This window comes from Panthera uncia, chromosome B1, assembly GCF_023721935.1.
Source record: "Panthera uncia isolate 11264 chromosome B1, Puncia_PCG_1.0, whole genome shotgun sequence".
Lineage (NCBI taxonomy): Eukaryota > Metazoa > Chordata > Mammalia > Carnivora > Felidae > Panthera > Panthera uncia.
This window is the reverse complement of record NC_064811.1, coordinates 147,767,437-147,794,601: the sequence shown is the minus strand read 5'-3', so window position 1 is coordinate 147,794,601 and position 27,165 is coordinate 147,767,437. Positions and strand designations below refer to the sequence as shown.

The window sequence follows — 27,165 nt, the reverse complement described above, 5'->3', positions numbered from 1 at the left end:
GAGTACTGAATGGCGTAAAACACAGTTCCAAGTTTTATTTTTTAGTGAGTATATTTATTCCATGTTAAAACATCACATTAAAAATGCTACAATAAAATGAACAAAAAATATGGAACTTTTTCCAACTTATTAATCCTTATCTTTGCCTAGGATTTTCACACAGCTGATGTTACTTTTCTTTAATCTATTCTGACTAGTACCTTCCCTTACTCATTCTTTACAGTGTTCCTATATAATCTTCATCCAGACCAGCACAAGCTGCAGATGCCTCTGTTGGTAGTAAAATAAATACTTCTCATCCGGGTTATGGGAGAATTAAGGGGATGGAGTTAGTGAAAATTCCAATTAAGGGTTTCATAACATAGCTCCAAATAATCTCTCCAGGATTCTCCTTTCTTACTTTCTCAAGACCCTCAAATTAATCAAAAGGGGTTTAAGGTTACAAGCTACTAACCAAATTGTTTGAGAGAAAACTGTAATAAGAGTAAAATAACAATTTGGCTATCACTTCAATAACTTCAAAGTCAAATTAGCTTTGTTTTCCACAAAAACTATGTCGTCAGGGTAGTATAAGTGTAAATGTATAGTGTTATTACGAGTTGACTTTTTTAGTTTTTGTTTCACGTTGTTAAACAAAAATATTTTTAAGATTGGATTCCAAATTTCTACTTGATAATATAAAACAACTTTTACTACATTTTCAATAGTTCCTTATACTTATAGTATATTTGCATATACTATATGCAAATTAGGATTAAAGAAGTTTCAAATCATCTAATTGTTATGAACAGCTGACTCTTGAACAACAAGGGTGTTGGGGAAGTCTACCCTCTACGCAATCAAAAATCTGCATATAACTTTGGATTCCTCAAAAACTTATCTACTAACAGCCTGCTGTAGACCAGAATTCTTCCCAATAACTTAATGCTATGCAACACATTTTTTTTTTTAGGTTATAGGTATCACACACTGTATTGCAATAAGAAAAGAAAATGTCATTAAGAAAATCATAAGGAAAAGAATATACATTTACAGTACTGTGCTGTAAAAAATCCATGTTAAAATGGATCTGGGCAGTTTCAGGCAGTTCACACCTATGTTGTATAAGGGTCTACTGTATATGTATGCTATACAAAACAAAAGGACAGGGAGGGAAGAAAGAGACAAAGAGAAAAGGGAACATTTTTTTCTTCTGTTTTAAACAAGAAAACTTGAAAAAGGTTTTTTTTTTTTTTAATTGGAATTGAGTTTCTCAAAAGAGGAAATATAAAGTATGTTTTATGGGAAATCACTTGTTTTAATAAAAGGTAAAATACTGATATATGAACCACAAGGTGGTGCTATAATTCCATGTTGGTACTGATATTTTAGAATATAAAAGCAGTATTTTTTCTTTTATGACTGTAATATCTTGAGTTTTATAAATCTTTTATAATTGAAAAATATAGCTAATTGGATTCATCAATTCTAGAGATATCTAGTTAATACAATTTTTTAAAGTTGTAGGCTAACTTTAAAAATTCTTAAAGTCTAATAACTATGTACTAGAATACTAAAAATACTTAAAAGTTATTTCCACAGAGAATTTTAACGAAACAATATTTCACGTGACAACTATCAAATTGAACATATAGACTATAAACAGATGAACAAATAAAATCTAATTAGATAATCTAAATAATAATAAAAAAGAAAAAATACTCCTTTTTTCCTTCAAAATAATGTAGTCAATTTTCTTACAGATTACCCAGGGCTATTATTACACTTTTTAATTTATAGAGATAAAAAAAGATAATTTCTCTAGTAATTTCAAGTGAATTTCATTTTTTCTCTTGGTTTAACTTCATCTAAGACCTTTTCTCTCTCTAGAAAAATATATAACTTCCCATCACCTAAAAAACCCAAAAAGACCTTACTGTGTACCTTGTAATACTGGATGGCCACCATCTGTGTCTGCGCTGCTGGTCTTAAAATGTGTTATGGAATAGAGCACTAAAATACTCAACACATTTCTCATGGTGAACTTTCTGACCTATTTCCAAACACAAAAGGAGAATCATACCCTGACTTTCTCAGTGTTAACTGAAAATGTACTGCTGCTTTTTGATTAACATTAAAATTATATTTTTATTTAATTTGCAATGAGCATTTTTGATTTTTCATTACAACATATTAGTCAGTACAGATGGCAAGATGGTATGCACGAGAGCCTCCTGGGTACAATATGCAAGTCCCAGCTGGAGTGTTTCCAACAGGATGTAAACCATGGTCCACAAGCCTCTACTTTAAAAAACATATTACTTAGCACACTGCCAACAAATGTCAACACAAAAATACAGTGCTATAATGACTTCACTCTGTAAAAGACACGTACTGGCATGTAAGTTTTCCTTAAAAAAGTAAAATACAGTAAAGCAGTGTAATCGTAGCATAAAAATATTTAAGTATTTACTCAATATCGAAAAAAACTCATATACCAAATGGAATTCAAAAATTCTTCATAAAAATATTGCAGTATGTTAAATTTATAGAAAATCCTTAAAATATACAACATGTACAGTAGCCAAAGTCCTAGAGAAGTTCACGCAGAAAATTCTATAATTAGTGATTTGGACATTTCAGTAACTCTGCAGTTTCTTCAAACCTGAAATATAACAAATAAATAATATGTTAAGTAAAAAAAAAAGCCATAATGAGGCACAGGATTTAAGTGGCTGAAAATTATGCTTTTGAGCCCAAAATAAATTTCAGTACTTTTCTTATTTACAGGTATAAAAGATAAATTAAGTATATACCATGGCCAGAGGGGAGAAATACCACTAAAGTCAATTTTGAGTCTTTAATTCTTAGAGCATGAGTTATTTTAGTACTTATGAAATTTCAAAGCAATATAGTCCCCTGAAGTAGGATGCTGCATAATCATCTTACACAAGTTCATTTCATATTTCCTTTCAACTGCTTTTACTATTTCATATTCATACAAGACACAAGTATCATTTTTAGTATTATTTTACCAATAACTGAAAGACTAGCAATACTTTAACAATACTTAAAATGTCTCCAAACCATCCACCTACATATATTTAATATTTTGATAAATCAGTTATCAAAGGTAGATAATACTTTTGATTAACTTCAACCAGAAATATCTCTGCACTGTTTAATCCTACAATTAATTCCATTAACAATGTTTTACATCACTTGTTGGAAACCAAAATAGTGACTCATCTCACAAACACATAACTGTAGGGGAATTTATTATCCACTGGAGTCCTGAAGGAAATTCCACACCTGATTGAGAGACCTTTAAGGTTTGAAACACATATGCACTTTCTATATATACTGTAATCCAATACAACTCCCTACAGAGAAATGAATTTCTGTTCCCCCTTTCTGTTACTTACATTTTTTTCATCCTTTCCATTTTCTGGATTGTTGTTTCCTTTAATTTAAAAAGCAACAAATTTAGGCGATTTCTCAAAGTAAACCATCATCAAAGATGGACCGTGAACATATAAAACAGTCTAAAACATTGCATTAAGTACTGTTTACTTATCATAAAGAATTTTTACGAGAGATTAAGATTTACAGTTTCACTATTTTTCTTGCCAATGCATCTACAACCAAATCTAGTGCTTGTTTATTCTCCTGCCCTTAGAAAGGAAATCATCTAAACAGTTGCCAGTTTTTCTTACCTCTGAATTCTCTTTCAGACCACAGTAACAAACCATTGGGGTTCTGGGAATTGAATCTGATGACACTGTACTATAACCAGAGGATAGAGGAACACTCGTTTGCCTCTCCTCTTTGCCTTTTCTATCTGTGGAGAAATTAATATTCAGGTTATCTTCACAGTGCAGTCACATCTAAAAATTTTATTTGTAAATGGAAGAAAAACAGATATTTTAATATAAAATGGCTACTGGTATTGACCCAGATAAATTGTTATTATTCTTTTAAGATTATACCTAGAGATCTAGATGTTAAAAACTGGCCAGTAAATATTATAAAAGGTACTACTATCTTTATCCTGATAGTCCTGATAGCAAGTAGGCAAGCTCATAATTTATTTTTAAGTACCAGCTACTGACTCATGAATATTCTTTTCTGAAGATGGTTGCAACTATTACTAATGCTGAGTATACTTTTGAAAAATCAATAAAGATTCCATCCTAAGTTAACCTGTATGGAAAAAACAATGCCTAAAATTCAGGGTTTAAAGATTTTTTTTTTTCTAAAGAAGTGAACAACTTTCCACCTCGTACACTGATACCATTCATGCGACAAAATGATGGCAAATCTTTCCTATGACTAAATCAAATATAGAACATCACTTATAAGACATGCTACTATTAAATCAATCCCATTAGCCCTATGTTTTAGTCAAGATACATATGACCGCAAAATCAAGGCCAGAAAAAAAAAAAATAAGCACCCATTTAAACTGGTTTATATGAAGACAGTTTTATTGTAAGCCTACATAGACAACCTCAATTAGGGAAAAGGTATTACCACCTGAAGACTGAAACAACTGGAAAGACTTCTACTTTCATTTCACACAGAGCCAGTCTCTTTTGTCTACTTTTCTCACCTATTTACTCCATACATCTGCTTACTTATCAGCATGAACTTGGAAGAAAAAGGCCAGCCTAGCCCAGGCTCAACATCTTGACTGACTCGGTATCCTAATTCCAAATTCCCAAGGGAGAAAAAATGCTCTGGCTCAACACCTTTTGAATTGGCATTCCCTGGATTAGGTGTTTACTCCTGATTCAGTTGGTCAAGCTCAGGGATCAAGATCACATAGTACAATTTTGAAGATTATCTATACCCAGCTCTTTTAACAGGGGCTTTTGGCAATAGGTAATTTCAAGGAATAACCTGAAACTAGGCAGGAACTATATCTACCATTCCCTAATCTTGTATCATTTTCCATGGATAGAGATGAGTGTCCTTGGAAAGAGCTGAACATTTTTTAAGCTGTTCAAAAATAATGAGGTTTTAAGTCCTAGGACAGGAAATAAGCGGGAAGACAGAATGGAAACTGAATGGAAGGTGAAGGAACAGCTTTCTGCTCTGCTCTCTGGGGCCTAGACTTGGAAGTATCTATCTAGCCTTCAAGAGTATATACCTCACAATGGGAAAAAGCTGGTATTAGGCAGGCTATGGAGGCTATTGGGAAAGCCACATAGGGCATTCCAGAGATTACAGAATGGGACATATACAGAACACAAGCCATATTTTAATAGCCAGATCAATGAAGTGTGTATTACTTTCTGTGATGATTTTTCCTATTGCTTTCCTAAGTCTTTAGTATACAGTCTTCGTTGTTTAAACATAATGGCTTTTAACTGTGCTATGGGAAGTTGAGAAAAGATTTGGCAACTAAGTTCAGGTTGGAAAAGATGGGGTGCCTGGGTGGCTCAGTTGGTTGAGCGTCCAACTTCAGCTCAGGTCATGATCTCACAGTTCGTGAGTTCAAGCCCCATGTCGCGCTCTGTGCAGACAGCTCACAGTGGAGCCTACTTCAGATTCTGTGTCTCCCTCTCTCTCTGCTCCTCCCCCACTTGTGCTCTGTCTCTGTCTCTCTCAAAAATAAATAAACTTAAAAAAAAAATTAAGCTCAGGATGGAAAAGAAAGGGAAGAGTAGTAGTCCCTAGGGCAATTATTGTTTACAGTTTCAGAGTCATTGCCAATAGATCTCTATGAAGAAAGGGGATCTGTAAGATCTAGATTTTCTAGCCAACTTCCCATGACCTTTAATCTTTAACTGACAACTTTGGAGAATTACCTTACTGCATTAAGAGAACTAGTTAGGTCCTTTGCCATTTAACTATACAGGTATCTCCCGCTCATCAAAAGTTCACATTATGCCACTTTGCTTTTAAAGAAGATCCACATTAGTGCCTGTTTTTGCCAACCAAAAGAAATCAAGGAGGATTTTCACTTTTTTTGAATAAAGGCAAAAAAATGAAAATAGCATTCAGCACTTGTTTCACAGCAAGTTATTTTAGAGGCATCACACACCTGGAGCAGCGAGAGTGGCCCGCAAAGCTCCTTCCCTGGGAGTTACACTCAGCATCTCAGCATCAAGCCGCCATAGCTTTGAACTGTTTCTGTGAGCAACCGCTTTATCGGGACTTATTTTGTGCATCCATTGGCAAGATGTGTCCTAAGGCATCAAAAAAGCCTACAAAAAGTTATTTTTGAGGTGTGGGAATGCTCAAAATATTTTCCCTATAAATTCATGGTACTACTTTGCTTTATGCATTTAGGCTTATGAAAGGTTTCATGTTAATGCTCCTCTTTCCAATAGCAGGGAAAACTAATTTGTAAACCAGTCCTTCCCAATCAAGGGAAAATATGTCCGATTGATTTTTGGATATTTTGTCTTAAGTATCTCATACATAATTTCATATTTTCAAAAGTGAATCCATTTTTCCCCAACTTTCTCCTTAATTCTCTACTAAAGAATACAGACTATGTACCCAATCACACAAGTCAAATACAAGTGGTCCGTTTTGACTTTTTCTCTCTCTTTCACCACAACTTCTATCAGCAATCAAGAGCTATCAATTCTAACAACTAAGTAATTTTTTTCTTAATCCTTACTATCATAGCCTTAGCAGACACCCTCATTATTCTGAAATAAAGGATCTGAAAGACGCTTCAAATTACCGCCCTTTCCTGTGTTACTTTCCTATAATGAATCACTTTTCCGTTTTAAGATGATTTCTCTGAAATATAAATCTGATTGTATTTACTTTGCTAAAAACCTATGACCCCATATAAACTCCATGATTTTATCTTTCTACTCTTCTGTTTCAACTTCCTTCATATGCCCACATGTACCCTTCCTTCTAGTCATACTGGATCCATACACTTGTGACACTATGACTTTATTAATTTTTTTCTTATGAGGAAAAAGGCACAAAAAAAGCAAAGCAAAAAACAAAGAGCGTTCATGGTCATGGCCTATCCAATAATTAACAACCAGGTCACTGTATCCCCAACTGAACATAATTATTTATGTTCATAGAAAACCATCATATGAGGTCACTTCATTACCTTGATGAAACAAAACAAGACCAACTCTGTCATGTCTGAATACAGACAAGGACACCATGTAAGCAGCAAACACACAAAGGACCAGCTATAGTGCTCTCCCGACTAATATCAAGTACTTCTTTTCCACTGAAAATTTCAGCATTCATTCTTATCATCACTCATCAAAGTGTTCCCGCTTCCTAACAGAACACAAACTAGAAGAACGCTCATTTTAAACAGTCTCCAAAATCTCCCAGTGTAAGCGCAATCCTTATAATAAAAGCCTCTCCTCACTGATTTTTTACCAAACACAGAGACGCCTTACAGCCCCCCATGGAAACACTATTTCTAATAAAGGGAAAACAAATCTGAAACTTCTCAAAAACCATTCCCAACTTAACATAATCCTAAAATGAGATTGGTGAATTATTGCTCTCAACTTCCAAGTGAAATCAAACTCTCTGGTTCCATGTAGCATGCATATTTAAAGGACAAAGTGTAAGAATTTATAAACTTAACTCTTTTAACTGATCACTGTTAGATTACAAACTTCTTGAGACCAGATATTTATCTTGTTCATAATCTACAACCCATTTCAGATGATGGCCTATCTGCCTATCACTCTAAGTCTTACTACATTGGCTTATGTTTGGTTATGTGTTAACTCAATGGGTTAAAGGTAGGTCTGTAAAAATGTTAATAAAATTATAATTGTGAACATGCAAAACCAAACTTGCAAAAGGCAAGCGTTTGCAAATAGCAGGCATTCAATACTCTTACACTACATACAAAACTGAACTCCATTATATACAGATATTGGAGCTAGAAGTACAGACCTAATTTCTGTCTGCTATGCAGATCATAAGGTAAAGATCCTGACCTCAAAGATCTCAGAGTTGAGCTTTAACATTTGCTGAATAAATGAATGAATGATAAATTTGAAGAGGAAACATTTACCAAACCTGAAATCTGTAGTCTAATAAATTTATTGCCTGAAATAACACTTCAAATCATTATATAGTAACCTAATCATTGAAACTGTCCTGCCATAAAACTGACATGTATACTAAATATGTAGTAGTTAAGAGAAAACTTCAGAGCCAAGTTCCCCAGATTAAAATATGCTCCATTATTCAATTGCTGTGTGGTCTTTGGCGTATTTATTTAATCTCTCTGTACCTCAGTTTCCTCTTCTGTAAAATATGGATAATTACAGTACTTGAATGTTTGAGAATTAAATTTGTTAATACAGCAGTTAAGGACAGTGTCAGGTACATAGTACTATAATGTTGGTGTTGTTATACACAGTAGCTGAAAGATTTAATGATATTAAGCATCCACAGATTTTAAAATGTTTTTTTGTTATGAATTCTCAGTTGGACAAAATATCTCTTCTGCAAATATGATTTAATTATTAGCATAAGATAAAATCTAGAACTTTGTCTATTCAAAAAGTATAATAAAAAAATAAAAGCTATCACCGAAAAAAAGCCCAGAAATATTAGCTTTGCTGCTCAGTCACAATGAAAATGTCAGTAATCCAGTGGAAGTAAGTGATATGGAGAAGACATTATCATCATTTAACTGATTAAATTCAAGAGGCTTGTAATACATTACAGGTTACTGACAAATGTTTTTTTTACTTATGTTATTTACAGAGGTGGAAGCTATCATAAGTTTAAATTAAAAACTCTGGAGTTCCATGTTTATTCTAGAGCATTTAGCAATTAAAAGAGTAAAATAAAATGCCTCTATAAAAGTTTGCAATTTTGTACACGGGACTTTATTCAACCACTACCTCGCGTAAGATATGTAAACCGGCTTTATTAAGCAATCCTTGGCTTCAGTAGTCCATAATTTCAATACTGTCTTTTTTCCTAGGAAATTTGCAGCTTCTAAAAAATAAGGCTTGGGACTATTAAAATTATCAAATACCTATAAAAATCATCTTCCTGAAAACTCTTTACCTTACCACCAATACCACTGCCATAATATTACAACTTACCAGAATTCAGAATATCCAAGTCATTACTGGATTCATAGTCTTCATTCACTTGACCAAAGTTTATATATTCATCATTCTGGAATAATATAATTTAGTATTTAGAATAAAATGAAAAGCGTTCTCATTTTATATTCTTACTATTCTATACTATATTCTTACTATTACTATTCTTACTATTAAGCATAAAAGATAACAAGATAAATGTTTAAATTTTAATTGTTTGTAAAGCAATACATAAATACCACTATGAATATTAAATAACCTTTCAAATGTGGAAGCAGAGGTAACATTCTTGAATCAACTAACTTTACTGTCAGGAAGGAAAGATAGACTAGAACCAGGAATTGAAATCCTAAGCAAATCAAAACAAATTTCTCAGACTTCATAAGGCAATGGCAAAGTTGGTAACTGTTTCCAGGAAATTTATAACTTGTAAATAAGAAAAGGAAGTCATAATTTTAATTGTTCCTGTTCTGTCCACTTTTTTCTTTTCACTATAAAAATAGGACCTTTGTACAATTAAAGAATATAATTTCAAGCTCTTCATAAAAATCAAACATTATCGTACCTTTTTTTAAATGCTTACAGTATCAACAGCTCTAAAAGCTGAACCTACAGAGGCTTGCCAGATTATCTCAGTTGCTAAAGAGAAAAACAATAACCACAATAGCAGCAACAAAATGGGCTACATCTAAATAGGGCCTCATTTCAACTAAACACTTTCCCATTACCTAAATATTCTTTCAGTTTTTCTAAAAGAATACACACTTAACAATGTATCTGAGATATCCCATAAATGTTAAAGATAGGAAATACCTTTTTAGACAAAAGCATTTCTGTTTCAAGAAGAGTGACACGACTTAGAAGATTAGCCCAGGTTTTTTCATTTACCATCACTTTTCCTTTCATTTTTTCTTCCAAAGAGTCTAATCTACTCTCTACCAAAGTCAGTTTCTTAAGTTTTTCTTGGCATTCAGCAAGCATAGTCTGTAGTGCAGTAATCTCATGATTAATTTTAATATCCTAAAATGATTAGAAAGGTTAAAAATTGTATTAGACAGACTGAAATTGTTTTTAAAATCAATGTATTTCCATTTCCACGGCGTTATTTCAATAGTTATAACAGGCATACGGCATGAGAGTTAAAAGACTATGATCTATACAGGCAGAATGCTCAGACACTGAAACTACCTCTTCTGAGATGTGTGACCTTGGTGTTTCAATTTATATACAAACATGTGTGTGTGTTTGTGTGTGTGTGTGTTTGTATGTGTGTGTATATATACACATATATGTGTATATATACATATATATATCTCCAAGAGTTTGTACTTCATATAGTTCATCTGAAGATTAATTCTGCATGAAGCTATTAGAAAAGCACCTGGTAGTATAATAAAACTACCACTAACTAGCTATTTGTAACAGCACCCAGCACAAAGCTAAGAGGGAATGACCAAAATATGATAGTGCTTTGAAACTGTTCAGTTTGCTATTAACAGGAAATCAGCCTAATGACCATGTGGTAGTTTTTATAAATGCCAATTATAAACTGCGGTGTATAGAAGTTACAAGAAATAAAAGATAGAAAAGGAAGTCAGCAGAGCAGTATAGATAAGACACTATAAGAAGGTCTGTGGCAATAAAGTAATAGAAAAGGTATTCTAAAAGTAAGAGAAGAAGATAGCAAGGTCCCAAAAAAGGAAATAAAATGGCAGGAGGGAGTGTGTACCAGTTTTTTCCATTCTTTAATGAGAGGGATAGATGATACAGAACCTTCACTGTACAAAGCAGTGTATTTCTGTCTCTAACCAGACTTTAAATTCCTTGAAGCAAAGTACTGTCTCTTATTCATCTTTGCATTACCCATAACACCTGGCCCTGTACCCTAAACATAAGCAGCAAATAGTATCTGTTGAATTATAAACAGTAGACTTACTTATTCTTAAATAAAGTGTTGTGTCATAAGTAATAATGCAAAAAGCTAGAGATATTCCAAAGTTTAGGTGCTGAAGTAATCATGTACATCAAAGTAAGAAATACAGGCATCTGTTAAGGAAGTCCAAAATTCTTACTTGTTGTTCAGACTTGATTTCAGGGAACTTTACTTCAGGAACCTTTATTTCAGTAGTCTTTAAGTCACACACATCAAATGCTCCACTAACATCTGTTACTGTACTTCTCGTATCTTCAGGAATGTCAACACCATCTTCATTATACAGGTGACGGATCACCACAGCTTTTGTCTGCATAGAGAAAAATATGTCAGAGCTGCTTCAATGTTCTCCTCATACAATTATTTTCAACATATACATAATTTTGCAGAAGAAATACCTTATCTTCCGTTTAAAATTTATGAAAGTTTAAATTATAACAGTAAGGTATATATCAAACATTGATTAAACTGTTAATATTACTAATATTTTATGATGATGAAATTGCAGTTATTATTTTTGGAGCATTCTTACATAATAGAAAAATTGAAGTAACTATTTAATAATGTCTGGGATTTGATTCATACTGTTTCAGAATTGGGGGGAAGATGTTGGAAAAGTGGTTATAATAAAGATGAAACAAGACTAACAAGGGGTCGATAATTTGCTGATAGTGGGAATTGGTACTTTTATAAATGTTTGAAACATTCCATAATAGGTTGCCACATAATTCACATAAATAATCAAGAATTGGCTCCGTGAGTAGGACCCATTACAATTTTTTTCTATTAAACAAACCAGAAAATATCAGCTCTTCAGCTAACAATTCAAAATTAATAATGACAAAAGTCCTGAGAATAAGGCATTAGGTCAAACTATGCATTCAGACAAGACTCTCCTGCCTACTTCCTTTACCTTAGACTGCATATGCACTATAAAAATATATAATGTAACACAGAATTCACAAATCATACTCTACAGAAGGAACTGGGAAAAGAGATAATTTGTTTTAGTACTGACTTAATCTCTAACTGTAAACAAAGGAATGTACTTACTGATTCCAACTTTTAATATTAAAATTTCTGATAAAGATCCGATGCAATTGATTAAAACTTGACTAATAACAAACAATACTTTAAGAAAAACAAGTCTAAAATGCCATGAAATTTTGCACCTTTCCTTGTTAGGACAATATATATTACTACTCAGCCCCAAAACTGAAATAGAAAATTGAAAAATACATTTAGTTATATCAGCTTATATTTAGTAAGTGCTTATAGTGCCTGTACTAAGAACAGGAAGGTTAAAAAAAAAAAAAAAAAAAAAAGCAGTATAGGGACACCAGGGTGGCTCAGTTAAGTGTCCAACTCTTGGTTTCGGCGCAGGTGATGACCCCACAATTAGTGAGACTGAGCACTGGGTCAGGGTTTGTGCTGAACATGGAGCCTGCTTGGGATTCTCTTGGTGCCAGCTTGGGATTCTGCCCTCTCCCTCTGCCCCTCCACCACTTGCATGCACTCTTTCAAAATAAATAAAAAAAACATTTTTAAAAAAGGTGTAAGAAATTTCTTGTTTATATTAATTCTTATATATTGGGGAAAGATACTAGATATAAACCACTTAAAAATTAGAAAATCATATAAAACTAACAAGAGTTAGGTAAGAAAAGTTATTGATAGGAGGCGCCTGGGTGTCTCAGTCGGTTAAGCATCCGACTTCAGCTCAGGTCATGATCTCACAGTCCGTGAGTTCAAGCCCCGCGTCGGGCTCTGTGCTGACAGCTCAGAGCCTGGAGCCTGCTTCAGATTCTGTGTCTCCCTCTCTCTCTCTGCCCCTTCCCTGCTCATGCTCTGTCTGTCTCAAAAATAAATAAAAACGTTAAAAAAAAAAAAAAAAGAAAAGTTATTGATATAAGAATGCTTTTCCTACAGTAAAATGTCATTATCTGTTATAGAGGCATAAAAGTAGCTTTTTAATAGATTGTTAGAACTCAAGTACATTGTACTAGGAAGAAATAATTCTCTGGATTTTACTTCCACCAGAAACTATTCACATCCTTTATCTAATTGCATGTTGATTATTTATCTGATATTCTATGCTTTAATCTCAGAAATGGTTTGCCCCAAAAGGAAGATTGGTAAAAGTATACTGATCATTATAAAGTAATACCTTGAACTCAATTTCTCTTGGAGATAGAAAAGCTATCCCTAAATGCATGGGACTCATTAAGCCACAAATGCTCAGAGGAGACAAGGGTAGGTAAATATTTACTAACAAAGAGAAAATATTAAAACTTACCCAAAACCAGATTATAGATTTAGAGACTATCAATCACTGGATAATATACACTCATGGTACAGAGATAGGAATTCATGCAAATGAATTATCATAATGTATCACTATAACTAATGGTATGTTCCTCATACATTTCCATGTTTTAGGAAGACTAGATACATAAATAAGAGTACATGTCATGACCACATTATACAACCTTCCCAAATCATCGCTATTCTATCTGGGAAATGAGGCAGATTTAGGAAATAGAAATGTAAAAACAAACCTTGTTCATTTTACATTTCTATTTTATATGAGGACTGTTCTCCAGGTAATATACAGTATACATTGTCAAAACTCCTTAACCAAATCTGACTAAAAATGTTTTACCAGCTACTAGTCAGAAAAGTGAATCTTGTACATTTGATTAATTAGGTAGATAAATCTTTAACACCTACGTATTTTCTTAGTATCTTCCTACCTTTCCTGAAGTCATAAATCTGCCAGTGATATCAATGCCAATGGATTCTGTAGATGTCTTCTCAGTGCTTGAAGAAGGTTCTGACTTAACAGAACTGATTTTCTTTCTTTGTTGTGATGGAATCTAAAAAAAAAAAAAGAAAAAAAAAAAGTACTGAGACTAAATGTACGTGAAAGCTGACATTAAAATTATATTTAAATTACATTATTTGAATTTTCATATATGAAATATGACTGCCAAATAATAAATCTAATGAGATATGTCTCCTGAAAACTAAAAAGTAAGGAAAACGCATTATGTTTGAACTGTTACCTTAGCTAGTAGCTCAAAGTCACAAATTTGTAAAAACAAATGACCAGTATTTAATAAACAGGTCCATCTGACTCCAAAGAATGATCTCTTTTTTTTTTTTTTTTTTTAATTTAAATTCAAGTTACTTAGCATACAGTGTAGTCTTGGCCTCAGGAATACAACCCAGTGATTCATCTCTTACATACGTCACCCAGAGCTCATCCCAAAAAGTGCCCTCCTTAATGCCCACCATTCATTTAACTTACTGCCTCACAACGTACCTCCCCTCCAGCAACCCTCAGTTGGAGTCTCTCTTTTTCAAAAAAAAGTTTATTTATTCTGAGAGACAGAAAGAGCGAGTGGGGGAGAGGCAGAGAGAGAGAATTCCATACAGGCTCTATTAGTGCAGAGCCTGACGTGGGGTTTGAACTCATGGAACTGTCAGATCATGACCTGCACCAAAGTTAAATGCTTAACCAACTAAGCCACACAGGTGCCTCGGAAGTGACCCGTATTTAAAGCAAACATCAGGCATAAGGTTGCCTAAATCTGTGAACAATGCAGTAATTGTACTTATGTGTTAGTTGGCTATCTAGAGTACTGAATTTGTCCGCTAAAATACCAGGCAACTTAGAGTAAGTTAAAATCTATTAATAAAATTACCTTCTCAAAACTACTCAATTCCTTGTGCTTTTTCATCACACAATTCAAAATATCACAAACAATTTGGATTTTCCATTCTGCAAACCCACACTGGAGAAACTGCTTTTTTGTCAAAACTGGTTTATAATTAAATTGATCACGAAGAAGCTGTAAAGAGGAAATAGATAAAAATCCAAAATGATAAATGGTCACCTGGTCAGGAATGTAATACCATCTTCAAGAAGGAGGATCAAGGCATTAGATGGAGGTACTAAAGAGATTTGTAGGCATGGTGGTAGTCAGAACCAGGTAGGAGGTATCCAGGTAGAAATGGGCAGCTAGGAAGTAGCAGAGAATAGATGCATGTCCAGGGAGATAACAAAATACAGTCAATGATCAAAAGGTTCAAATATCCTCATAGGTACTAGAAAAACTCCTTAACTTAGTAGAAAATAAAGAATGCCATACCAGATGTTAGAAAACAACAGTTGTTTAGTTGTTATTTGTTTAGTTCTTCCACTATATGATTTCTTAGGTCAGTAGGCCTCTCAGTTCCAATGTTTCATTTGTAAAATGAGAGAAACAGACTAACTAGACCACCAATTTTCAAAGCCTATGCTCTAGAACCCTAGGATTTCTTAGAAGTGCCTCTTAGTCTTTCAAGGAAGCTGCTGGTGTTAGAGGCAAAGACAGGGAAGATTAAACAGAGACTCTACACATAGAAAAGATCCCATGTCATTAAATGTAAACTCTCAAAAAAAACAAAAACAAAAACAAAAACAACTTGATCTGATAAATGGGTTTTATTATTTTAACAACAGTTTGAGATAACCACTGCTTGAGTAAAAATTAGTAATGATCAGAAGGAATTTTTTAATCATGAGATTAAGTTCAGTCCCAATATAGTACAAGTATAGACACTAGACTAGATAGAAGATATGGTCCCAGACGTCAAGGAACATGAAATCTCAAAGCTATAGTTCTTTCTTACTAACAACTAAGTTACTCATAATTCTACAAACCACAAAATTTACTCAACAGTCACATTTCTAACTTATGCCAACATGCCAAATTTTACTAAAATTTGATATAAAAAGAGTAAATGGTAACCACAGGCAAATGTTTACCAACTGCAATTTATTAGATTATAAAACATAAAGGGGACTTAAATTATATTTTGATTATAATAGGAACTGTCTAAATGAGAAATGCATATGAAAATACTGTCAACTGTATGTGCTGTACATATATTTAAGGAGTTATTATAAAACATTAATCTTAAAAAAATCATTATGACTTCTGAAATAATGTTTCATACAATCAAGTACCTTGTAGACAGTATCTATAAAGCGTAAGTCATTCTTCGCTATGAGCTCTATATTGGATTCCATCAGAAGTTCTGCTACATAAGGTGAGTATGAGGTAAGGGAATAGCTGATGATGGGCAAAGATGCAGTTGTATCTCCCTTTACCAAACTATTAGGAAGAAAAAGAAAAAGTTTTAAGGAGCATAATTCCACAAAGTTAGATAGAAAGGGAAATAAGATGCCGATAATTTGTAAGTTAACGTTATAGCCAAACAATTAGGAGATACACAAAAGTCTTTTGATTCCATCTCCTACTCTAAATCAGTATAGCCAGATTGCTATGAAATAATAGCTTATTTAACTTATTAGTTAGCATTTCAGTCATAGTACGGTCTATTCACCACAGTATTTGATGTTCCAAAGCTTAGCCTTATTTGATCAGTCCATTTTCTCTGATTAAACAAATGTACCACCTTATAGTGCTCCAGTACACTTTACAGTTTGGCAAACACTTGTTACATTACCTCATTTGCTCTTTACAATAAACCTGCAAAGGTAAAATATTATGAATTTTAAATTATAGAGAGGAAAATAGGGCTAGAAACTGTAACTGGGCTAATCAGTTTGCATCTTCCATTTATATCAAGCTCATTAGAAATCTGTGCCTTAGATTACGTTAATTCTTCCAGTCTAGAAAAGTATCCCATTCTTTTGTACTTGTCTGTTATTCACTATGAATTATTTGTCAAGTTTCAAGCCATCCATAAAGCCATCCTCAACTTTCTGATCCAGACTGATCTCTTCCAGAATGAGTCCCAGGGTATTCAGTGTTTGATGCCTCAGGTTTTGTCTTGTACTGTTTTCTAATTGTCTACACATATGGGCATTATTTTCTCAATGTGAAATACCTTCACTGATTCTGCCACAACAAAGCAAGGAGGTATTTGTTCAATTATCCAGTTACATCTGTTCAACTGAAGTAAAAATGTGCTTACACAAAACTTGTTTTTCCACAAAATTCAAGACATAAAATTCCCCATCATCACCCAATTTTTTTTAAGAAGGCAGAGAACAAGTACATATTAAAATTACATTTTATTTTTCAGTACAAATATAAATCCTCTTTTATATTTACAGGTATAATAATATTTTACCCAATGATAAAACTGCTGGCAATATTGTCTGTTAGTTCAAAACAGGAAATGAGAACAATACTTTTGAACAGCAAAATCTGTCCATTTTATGCATGTTATGACTAGAAGACAGCCAGGTATACATTTAATACCTCTTGTTTTTTGGTTGTTTTTGAAAGTTCATTTTACTTTGAAAGAGAGAGCAAGGGTGGGGGGGGGGGGGGAGAGAGAGAGAGAGAGAGAGAGAGAGAGAGAGAGAGAGAGAATCCCAAGCAGACTCCACACTGTTAGCACAGAGCCTAACATAGTCCTCGATCTCACAAACCATGAGATAATGACCCGAGCTAAGACTAAGCGTCAGACACTTAACTGATTGAGCCACCCAGGTACCCCCAATACCTCTTGTTTTAACTCAAAAATCTTTGTTATCTAGTTTCTGAGAACTTTGATTAGACACTGTGAGAAAACATATTACAAGTTGGCATACTGGCCCCCCCAAAAAATCAGATGCTGAGAGAAAACATTTTCAAAAAATGGATAAGAAATAGAAAGAATCAAAATATGTGTGGGGGGAGTGTGTATGAGTGTGAGGGGGGCAATCTGAATAAGCAGCAGCAAGCAGTGTTATCAATCTCAATAGACTCTGCAGAGTTACTACGTTGTGAAATAGTCTAAAAGCAATTGTTCTTAATGATACTCCTGAGACAGAAAATCAAATGTTTAAATGCTATACTCAAAAGACAGAAGAATTATCAGTATATTTTAGAAGTATTCCTATCCAAAATGTGTCTTCAAATGATGCTTAAAAGTAGTAGGAAGAAAACTTGGCTACTCAAACTGGTTAAATCCCAGGAAGACTAGATTTCCCTGTTTAAGGAACCAAGACATGATTAGTACATACTATGGGACACCTTCTGTTTCTCACACAGAAGGGCTATAATAGGTCATCAGAACTCAACTTTCTCCCCACTCTCCTCACTATCCTTTCAAATGTAGCCATCTCTTGGAGTTAACTCTCCCCAGTGTCCAACAGAACATTCATTCTTGTATGTAAAGCACATTACTCCAGGATTCTCTTTTTTATTGTTTTAACCAAGTTTCACTCCACTCCTTGAACATATACCTAATCTGGACTTGTCCACTGTCATTGAATAAATGTCTAATTACCTGCTAATATGTACCAGGCACAATTCTAGATATGGGGATACTGCAGCAAACAAAACAAAGTACCGGACTTCAGTTGTATCCTAGTGGGGAATATTTTTTTAATTTTTTTAATGTTTATTTATTTTTGAGAAAGAGAGAGAGCATGGGGGGTGGGGGGTAAAGACAGAGAGGGAGTTACAGAAACCGAGGCAGGCTCCAGGCTCTGAGCTGTCAGCACAGAGCCGGACATGGGGCTCTAACTCACGAATCATGAGATCATGACCAGAGCAGAGGTAGGACACTTAAATGACTGAGCCACCCAGGCACTCCCAGTGGGGAATATTTTTAATCAATAATCCCAGATAAGAAGAAAAAGGAAATATGGGACAGAAGATGACAAGAGTACCATTAGGTTAGCATGAATATAGAAGGAATGCATGTTGCTACATTTACAAAGGAAAGCAGTCATATTGGAAAAGCAGAAACTAAAGCAAAAGTTTCAAAGTGGGGTCTATTAAATGAGTTAGCTTGGTAACAATCTTTGAGCATGGTGTAAGTTCTCATAAGCAATCTATTAACTAAAATCTTCCAAATCAAAAAGAAATATCATCCAACCCAAAATGTGAGAGGATAGATACTGTATAATTAATGAAATCCATTATATTATTTTTTATGAATTTAAAAGTTCTACAGAAACCATGCCTTATACTGGGGTATATATTGTGGTTCTACTTCTAAGAACATATTTTAAATCTCTTGAGTTAGATACAATTTTTCATTAATTCATACTTAGTGAAAAAAAAACCTCCTGTAGTTACTTGCTGTCTAAAATATTTTAAATATTACAGGGAAAATTTTCAATTGACCCAGATAAAACCTGTCTATTTAAATACCTCCCCAATGTCAAATCTTACCTCAAGTCATTGCCAAAAAGAACACAAATAACTTTGATACATAGCTTACCCTACACAATCCACTTCTTTAGGATAATTTAGCGAGCGAAGCACTTGTTCTAAGTTCCGTAAGCTTCTTTTTAAGTCACCAGTTGCCATTATTTAACATCACATTCAGCTCCAGCTTTTGAAATGATCTGATTTTTCACCTAAAATTAAAAATCCATAAAATGCTGGTTAGGTCTGTCTATTTCTGAATCTTCTATTTTATTTGCATCCCTTATAGGAACTAACCATATTTATCTTAGCTATTTCCCTACTAACTTGACTTCCCTACTGGGCTAGTACTGTCTTCTATTGACAGTATAGTATTCCTGAATCTAAGATATGCTTTTACCCTAAATATTTTTTCCTTACAAAAAATGTTTGCCTTATGTTCATGTTTTTAAAATATGTCCCATGAGGGACACCTGGGGGGCGCAGTTGGTTAAGCGTCCGACTTCGGCTCAGGTCATGATCTCACAGTCCGTGAGTTCAAGCCCCGTGTCAGGCTCTGTGCTGATAGCTCAGAGCCTGGAGCCTGCTTCAGATGCTGTGTCTCCCTCTGTCTCTGCCCCTCCCCTGCTCATGCTCTGTCTCTCTCTGTCTCAAAAATAAATAAAAACATTAAAAAAATAAAATAAAATATGTCCCATGATACTCTACCAAATACTGTATTTTGAACAAAGTGCCATTTGGGAGGAAACATGAACTTGAGATAATCTCCAGAAGTGACTATTTTAGATGCTTATAAAGGTTACATTTGAAAAACCCATAAAAAATGGAGACAAGGGAATTTAGCACAGATTTAGTCATTATTCCTAGGGCTTTGACCTCACATAGTCGCCAATAGGATGCTTTGTTTAAAAAATAAAATGACAAGTTAAAAAAGATTCAGGATTCGGCTGGTAAAATATGGCAGATTAAGTGCATGTTATCTTCATTTCTTTTCTTTCAACACTACTAAAATGAAAGTAAATGATTAAAAGCCATGTATACTCACCAGGGCAAAATGAACTAGAGGGGATTCCACATGACAGAAGTACTAACAAAATTTTGAAAGACTGAAAGCAGATGAAGGAGTGATAACCAACCTAGCAGAGCAGAAACAGGCTAATCCTATCTATTTACAAGGAAACCAACAGCAGCAAGATAGTTTTAGAAATAAGGGGCCCTTAAATGCTTAAGAAAGGCTAAGGGATAAGGCCAAGGGGGTTGAAACATGGATGATAATTTGAAAGTCCATGTAAGGAGCTGCTAAAGCTAGAATTTTACTCCCCCTGCCCTCCCATAATTTGTTCAGGTGAGCAACTACCTGTTTCCCTGGGTTTAGCAATGACTTAGTATCAGAGCACAATCAATAAAGTTTTAAAAAATGGTAAGTTGTACTTCATTAAAATTTAAAACTTCTGTTCTATAAAAGACATTATTAGCAAATGAAAAGATAGTCCACAGACTAGCAGAGAATATTTACAAAACAAATACTGAATAAAAGAAGTGTTTCCAAAATATACAAAGAACTCTTATAAGAGTAAGAAAACACCCAGTTAAAAAATAGGCCAAATAGCTGAATATACATATCACCAAAGATTATATACAGATGACAATAAGCATGTAAGAAAACACACTCAGTATTACATATCATTAGGTGACTGCACATTAAAAAAAAAAAAAAAAGATACCAATATACACCTATTATAATGGCTATAATCCAAAAAACTGGTGATACCAAATGCTTATGAAGAAACAAAAGAGACTCACTTATTGTTATCATTTAGTCATTTTGGAAGACAGTTCAGCAGATATAAAACTAAATGTAGTCTTACCATACAATCAGCAATCATGTTAACAAAGTTTTCACCAAATAGAATTGAAAACACAGGTACATATAACATCCTGCACCTGAATGTTTATGGCAGCTCTATTCATAATCACCAAAAAATGAAAGCAGCCAAGATGTCCATCAATAAGTGAATGGATGAAAAATGTGGTACATCCATACAATGGGATATTTATTCAGCAATAAAAATAAATGAGCCATAAAACCACAAAAAGATATGGATGGACCTTAATGCATCTTTCTAAGTGAAAGAAACCATCTGAAAAAGCTACACACTGTATGAGTTTAATTATATGGCATTCTGGAAAAGACAAAACTATAGTGAAAATAAAGACTATAGAGATCAGTGGTTTCCAAGGATTCAGAAGGAAGAACACAAGTTTGAATAAGTAAATACAGGGGAATTCTTTAGGATAGTGAAACTATTCTGTATTATACTGTAATGGTAGATACATGACATTATGCTTTTGTCAAAACCTATAAAACTTTATAGCACAAAGAGAACCCTAATGTATATGACCTTAAAAAAACATGCAAAAGCTATGAAACCCCAGGAAAGGATGCAGACTGTGACGAGAAAATCAAACTATATTACCAATGTGTGAAACCACTTCATAGAAGGCATTGGATGGAAAAGGTGCTAACTTTGGAAATGAGTGGAGCTTGAGAGACTAAAGACAAAATCAACTGCATGTAAACACTCTACTCTAGTTTATAAGATGTTCCCCAAGGACTTATGAGGTAATTCTGATACTTCTATGCATATACACTGGAATTGAAAAATTAAGTAAATAGATGGTAGAATAGGAGTCTGGTTTCTCACTGCTGGAGTGGGAATTTACAGATTAGCAAGGAGAGGAGACTAGAATGAGCCATGCTTACCTAATGGATTAGTTGGAAACATCAGTATGATGAACTCATGCTTGAAACATCAGTACGATGAACTCATGTTTAGCTTTACATAGATACAGATAGTTATATATTGAAGTATTTCAAGACAGCTTAGCATACACATTTCGTTTCTCTGCCAGCGGGAAGTGATTGAAAGCAACAACTCTCCAGCAGTAAAGAGCACACCTAGCATTCAGGTCTTGGTGTGTAACATTGTTCTCCAGTAAAAGGAACCAGGACTCCCTGGAGAAATGGTGAATTCTAAGACTGGGACAGAAAATCTGTAAGATAAGCCTGAAACTTTATGTAGTTCCAGAAAGTAAGAAAGTATACACAAAACAAATCAATCCCAAATTGGTGGGGTATGCCAAAGGGACACAGGAGACAAATGAAACAGTTCCCAGTGGTCAAAGGTGAAACTCTTTGAAAGACAAAAGTAATTTAATAATACTGGATTAAATGCAAAGTATGAGCAACACAAAAATTGAATTACTACACTTCAATGCATCAACAAATAAAGGACAAAAGTGTTATTTAAATACATGTGGAATAGGCATTTCATAAAATTCAACATTCACTAATGATATAATACTTAGGACGTTAAGAATAGAAGAGAACTGCCTGCATTTGATAAAGTGTATCTACAAAAAAAAAAAAATACAAGAAGAAATAAAAGGAATAAAGACTAAAAAGGAAGAAATAAAAATATCACTATTCACAGATGACATAATTGTATATAAAAAAATACAAAAAATAAGTGAATTTAGGATGATTGCTGGGTACAAGGCCAATATATAAAAACCAGTTGTATGTCTCTATATTCCTCAGTTAAAAAATTTATTTTAAAAGTTATATGTGTAGAAATCAAGTAGCCACAAACATCACAAGCATGTGACTAAGTCTAGAATAGATGTATAAGACCTCAAAACAAAAAAACATAAAACTTTATTCAGATATATTAAAGAGGCCCTGAATAGAAAACTATATACTTGTTTAAGGATTGGAAGACTCAATAAATTGATCCACAGGTTCAATGCATTCTACCACCCCCACCCCCACTGAAAAAAAAGTATCTAAAGGATTTTTTGGTAGACACTGATTTGAAAATGTATATAGAAGTGCATAAGGTAAAGGATAACTAACACAATCTTGAAAAAAATCAAAATTGGAGGACTAACCACTGGATAGCAAGACTCATTGTATAACTTAAATTTGAATTCGTGAAAATATGTACAAATAGAACAATGGAATGGAAGACTCCAGAAAAATGACCATGCATTTATTGACACTAGAATTATGACAAAGTTGATTCTTAAGAAGCTATGAAGAAAGGATGGTCCTTTTCCATAAATGGTTCTCTGTCAACTTAATATCCTGATAGAGTAAATAAATCTTGACCTCTTGATGTAAATGGTACTTCACATCTTTTACAAATTAATTCCAGGTTTGTTGAAGATCTAAACATAAAATGTAAGACAACTAGGCTTGCTGGAGATCACAGAGGAGAATATCTTTGATCTTCAGATAGAGAAAGATTTCTTATCTTAATGACTATTAAAATGAACCTCATTAAAATTAGCAACTCTGTTCATCAAAAGACATCCTTGAGCGTGGAAAGACAAACTATTGAGAGAAAGTGATGTTGTGGATAATGTAAAACCAACAAAAAGATGTGTATCTAAAATATGTAAAGAATTCCCTTCAGAGCAATAAGAAAAAGAAAGACAACTCAATAGTAAAAAAGGAAGGAGACCTGAACAGGAACTTTACGAAAGAGTAAATGTGAAAAAAACATTCAGTCACATTTATCATTAGGAAATAACCAAAGGAAGCCCAAAATGTGGAGCTCTAGAACATTTGAAACACAGTGCTGGGAAAGGGTAAATTGGTACCACTACCTAGGAAAACTTAATGGTGATATCTACTAAAGTTGACATATACTGGGACTATGAAATAGGAATAAAACTCCAGAAAATATATGTTACAAACAGTATGTGTGTGTGTGTATATATATATATATATATATGTATATATATATATATATATATGCACCAACAGACTAAAACAGTATTTGAGATTTTAAATAAAATAGGTCATTTTTGTAAATCTCAAAGAAAATATCACGTAATTATATTTTTAAATGACTCATTGCATACTTGTAGGGCTTTCATTAGATTCTCAAAAAACATTCCCAAAAGAGACTCATAAAATAAATAAATGTATGGTAGGTAAGTAAATGTTTATGAACCTTTGCTAGAAAGCGCTAAAAGGCTTCTAAACTGTAAGTAGTCAATCAGTAAGGCAAAGGTCAATAAAGCACTTAAAAATATCTATTTGTAACTGACCATGGTCATTTCATAGAAGGAAAATATATAACAATACCTTGAAAAATGAATCCTCTGGAAATGAAGCTCCTTTAAAATGAAGTCATTACATTAAAAACAAAACAGAACAATTTATAAATCAGGCAGAGATAGTATAATCTTCCCCCTCCCCGCCAGTCAACAGTCCAGCAGTTGCCCAGGATACAAATCATCTCCTTACACACTTTCTCTGTTATCTATGCATAACTATATTTGCAAAATCCTAAATTTAGTAGGTTTTCTATTTTAAGCCCCTAGCCACACAATTCTGTCCCCTTTTCTCCCCTCTTTAGGAACACAGTAACTTCCTGTTGCAAGACTCCTCTCCTTTAGCAACATGGTAAATAAGATGTTTTTGAATACAATTTTATACACTCACACTTGGATTTCAGTTTGTGTTTTCCAGCCAATCAATTACTTCTAAATATTTCAATTTTTAGGCAGAGGGAATTTCAGGTACCATCAAATGAGAGATAACTAGAAAAAGAGGAAGTGATCCTGAAATCACATTATACAAAATACTGGCCAAGAAAATAAACCTTATTTAACATCTTTTAGGATGACCTGGGGATAAATAGATATAGGGAAGCAGTAAGAGAGATGACTTCCAAAGTCCAGCCTTTACTTTCCTGGGACAGAGGAAGTGGTAACTAATCTGCTTGTAACTGCAAAAAAACAAATAAACAAACAAAAAAACCACATTCTTAGGTACTGTATAGGCCAGAATATTATTGCATTAAGTCCCAGACCCACCTATTTTAATATGATTCTTCTCCTGGTAACTTTTCCTCTAAGACATTCTATAACTTTAATATAAATATATCTCTTTTCAAAAACTTCCTTTAATTCTTCTAGATGTATATTCCATCTTTCTACTACATGCAACTTTGCTTTATTTAACACTTTGTGGTATCTTTCCTTTCTCTGAAGTCCTGGAACATATCAATGTCTCATATTATTTCTACCACCGATAATGGAATTTCTGACAACAAAGTATGTCCTTGGAACACATCCTCTTCAGTACCAGCAGAATAAATATTTTGAAGAAGAGTAAGATACAAGTACAGGTTGGATCTGTAGGTGAAGGAGATAAGTAATAAAACGGGATAGAAAAAATACAGGGATAAAAAATTGTATTACACACACAAAAAAATCACAGCTACTGCTATACATTGTCATGAAAGACTGCTAAATCTTTCATTTATAAAATTTATAAAATTATAAAATTTTCATTTATAAAAATGAAAAACACTAAAATTAGGGTATTAAAAGAAGCCAATCTACAACTTAATCACAGTTTAGTATAGTACTTTCAGAAATGGAAAATAACTTACTTTTTAAAAAACTGATTAACATTTTAAACTTATAACTCTTAACAAAAGAAATTAACAGAAAGGATCTATTACTCTGCTATTGTAGTATAAATTCAATCTTTAAGATGGAATCAATGTTGCTTCCTCCAGAGAGTTTCTCTACAAGTCATATCTGCCCAACAACTACATTTATGGGGGGGAAGGTGATGAAGGCATCGATGGCAGTTTAGGATTTTTAATCTAGTTTACCCGCATTGTTCTCACAGGTGTTAAGTGATGCCTCCCAATGGAATGCCATTGAACTCAGTGATTTTTGTTCAGAATGAACAAGTACACTGACTTTAACAATCATGGTCCATGGCTAAGAGTTTGTGACATAGCTTACAACACTAGGTAGTATCTAAAACCGTGAATCAAAAATAAAAGGAGGAGTACATGTGAGGAAAAGCTAGGTTTATGAAATTTTAGCAAAAGATATTAAGGGAAACGCTGCTCTACAACAGGGAGAAAGATCTGGAAAAGGGAAAACACTTAAGAAAACAGAAAAACAGGCAGTACGGAACAAGAATAGAGCTCTGTAGGACTGCTGTGTTCACAGCTAAAACTGTCAGAACGTTTGTGGGTTATTTTAGCAAAATAGCTACCCATAATTTCGGAATCAAATGCCAAGACTGATATTTTCACTGAGGGGAAAAAAATCGGAAGTTGCCTAGAAAGATACGGAAACCCAGGGAAATGCGAGCAAAGAAAACTCAACTACCTTCACCTCTCTTCTAGCCAGCCCTTCGGAGGAGTGGGATCAGAGTTCGGTGGTTCTGAAAGAACGAATCAGTCTGTAACTTCCCAGCCCAGACCCTAAACTGTAACCAAACCTGAGAGAATTAGCTTCCGCGATTCTTCCAACTTCGCGGTTTATCATAAGGGTATGCCAGTTGAGTATATAAGCAAGGGGTCTCCTCCCTCCATTTGATTTAAAAGGATGAAAACGCAGACCTGGTCATTCGCTCCCGCCCGTGGTTTCGGTCAAGGCAGCAGGAGAGAGGCTTCCCCTGCTTAACCTGGGGCGCAGCCTCGCCAGCAGCCGCCAAGCAAACAAGTGGGCCCCGACGGCCTCTGGCCCCGCACAGCAAGGACAGAGGGAGGTAGCATATGCGACCAGAGGTAGCCAGTGGAGCCCAGACTCCAGCAACGCGTCGCTGTGTCCCGACGCCGGCACCGAGGCGCACCCTTCGCGACGACCGTTTGTATTTAAACAGTGGGTCGCGGCGCGCCACGCGCCCGGCCAGCCCTTCAAAGCGGCAGGCTCCTAAGTGCTTCACGATTCCTCGCTGCAGATTCCACACTACTTTTGTCCAGACCCCTGAGGTGACTGACTCTGCAGAGGGGCTTTTCAACGGCCAGTCCGATCCCAAGTTACGGATTAAAAGTTTGTCTAGCGTTCAAGCTCAGAGGGGCTCGGGCTGCTAAGCGAGAAACAGGGAATCTATAGCGAATCATAAACATCGGGGATAAAAATGCTTCTTCTTTAAGGCTCAGAACCCGAACGTCACTTCCGGCAACAATAG

General features: G+C 34.3%; 1 protein-coding gene across 4 annotated transcripts; it reads right to left on the bottom strand.

Moving 5' to 3' along the window:
* Positions 1-10: 10 nt before the first annotated feature.
* Positions 11-27,165, bottom strand: CEP44 (centrosomal protein 44). 4 transcript variants are annotated; one of them, XM_049631342.1, is made up of 13 exons: positions 26,594-27,165; positions 25,041-25,361; positions 24,307-24,338; positions 19,225-19,363; positions 16,004-16,151; positions 14,697-14,843; positions 13,743-13,865; positions 11,129-11,299; positions 9,870-10,076; positions 9,054-9,129; positions 3,696-3,820; positions 3,405-3,442; positions 11-2,644 (listed from the first exon to the last, which is right to left on the bottom strand). In XM_049631342.1, the coding sequence occupies exons 4-13, from the start codon at positions 19,311-19,313 to the stop codon at positions 2,602-2,604; spliced, it is 1,167 nt and encodes a 388-aa protein (XP_049487299.1). In that variant the 5' UTR covers positions 19,314-19,363; positions 24,307-24,338; positions 25,041-25,361; positions 26,594-27,165; the 3' UTR covers positions 11-2,601. The 4 variants fall into 4 exon arrangements, with proteins under 4 accessions (XP_049487299.1, XP_049487300.1, XP_049487301.1 ...); XM_049631343.1 differs by lacking the exon at positions 26,594-27,165 and having other exon boundaries at positions 25,253-25,991; XM_049631344.1 differs by lacking the exons at positions 24,307-24,338; positions 25,041-25,361.

Coding starts and splice junctions, on each gene's coding strand:
- CEP44 (XM_049631342.1), bottom strand. CDS start 19,313: ATGGCAACTGGTGACTTAAAAAGAAGCTTACGGAACTTAGAACAAGTG. Junction 9,130..9,869: donor AAATGCTTTTGTCTAAAAAG/GTATTTCCTATC, acceptor ATATTATTCCAG/AATGATGAATATATAAACTT. Junction 2,645..3,404: donor ATGGAAAGGATGAAAAAAAT/GTAAGTAACAGA, acceptor GTTATATTTCAG/GTTTGAAGAAACTGCAGAGT.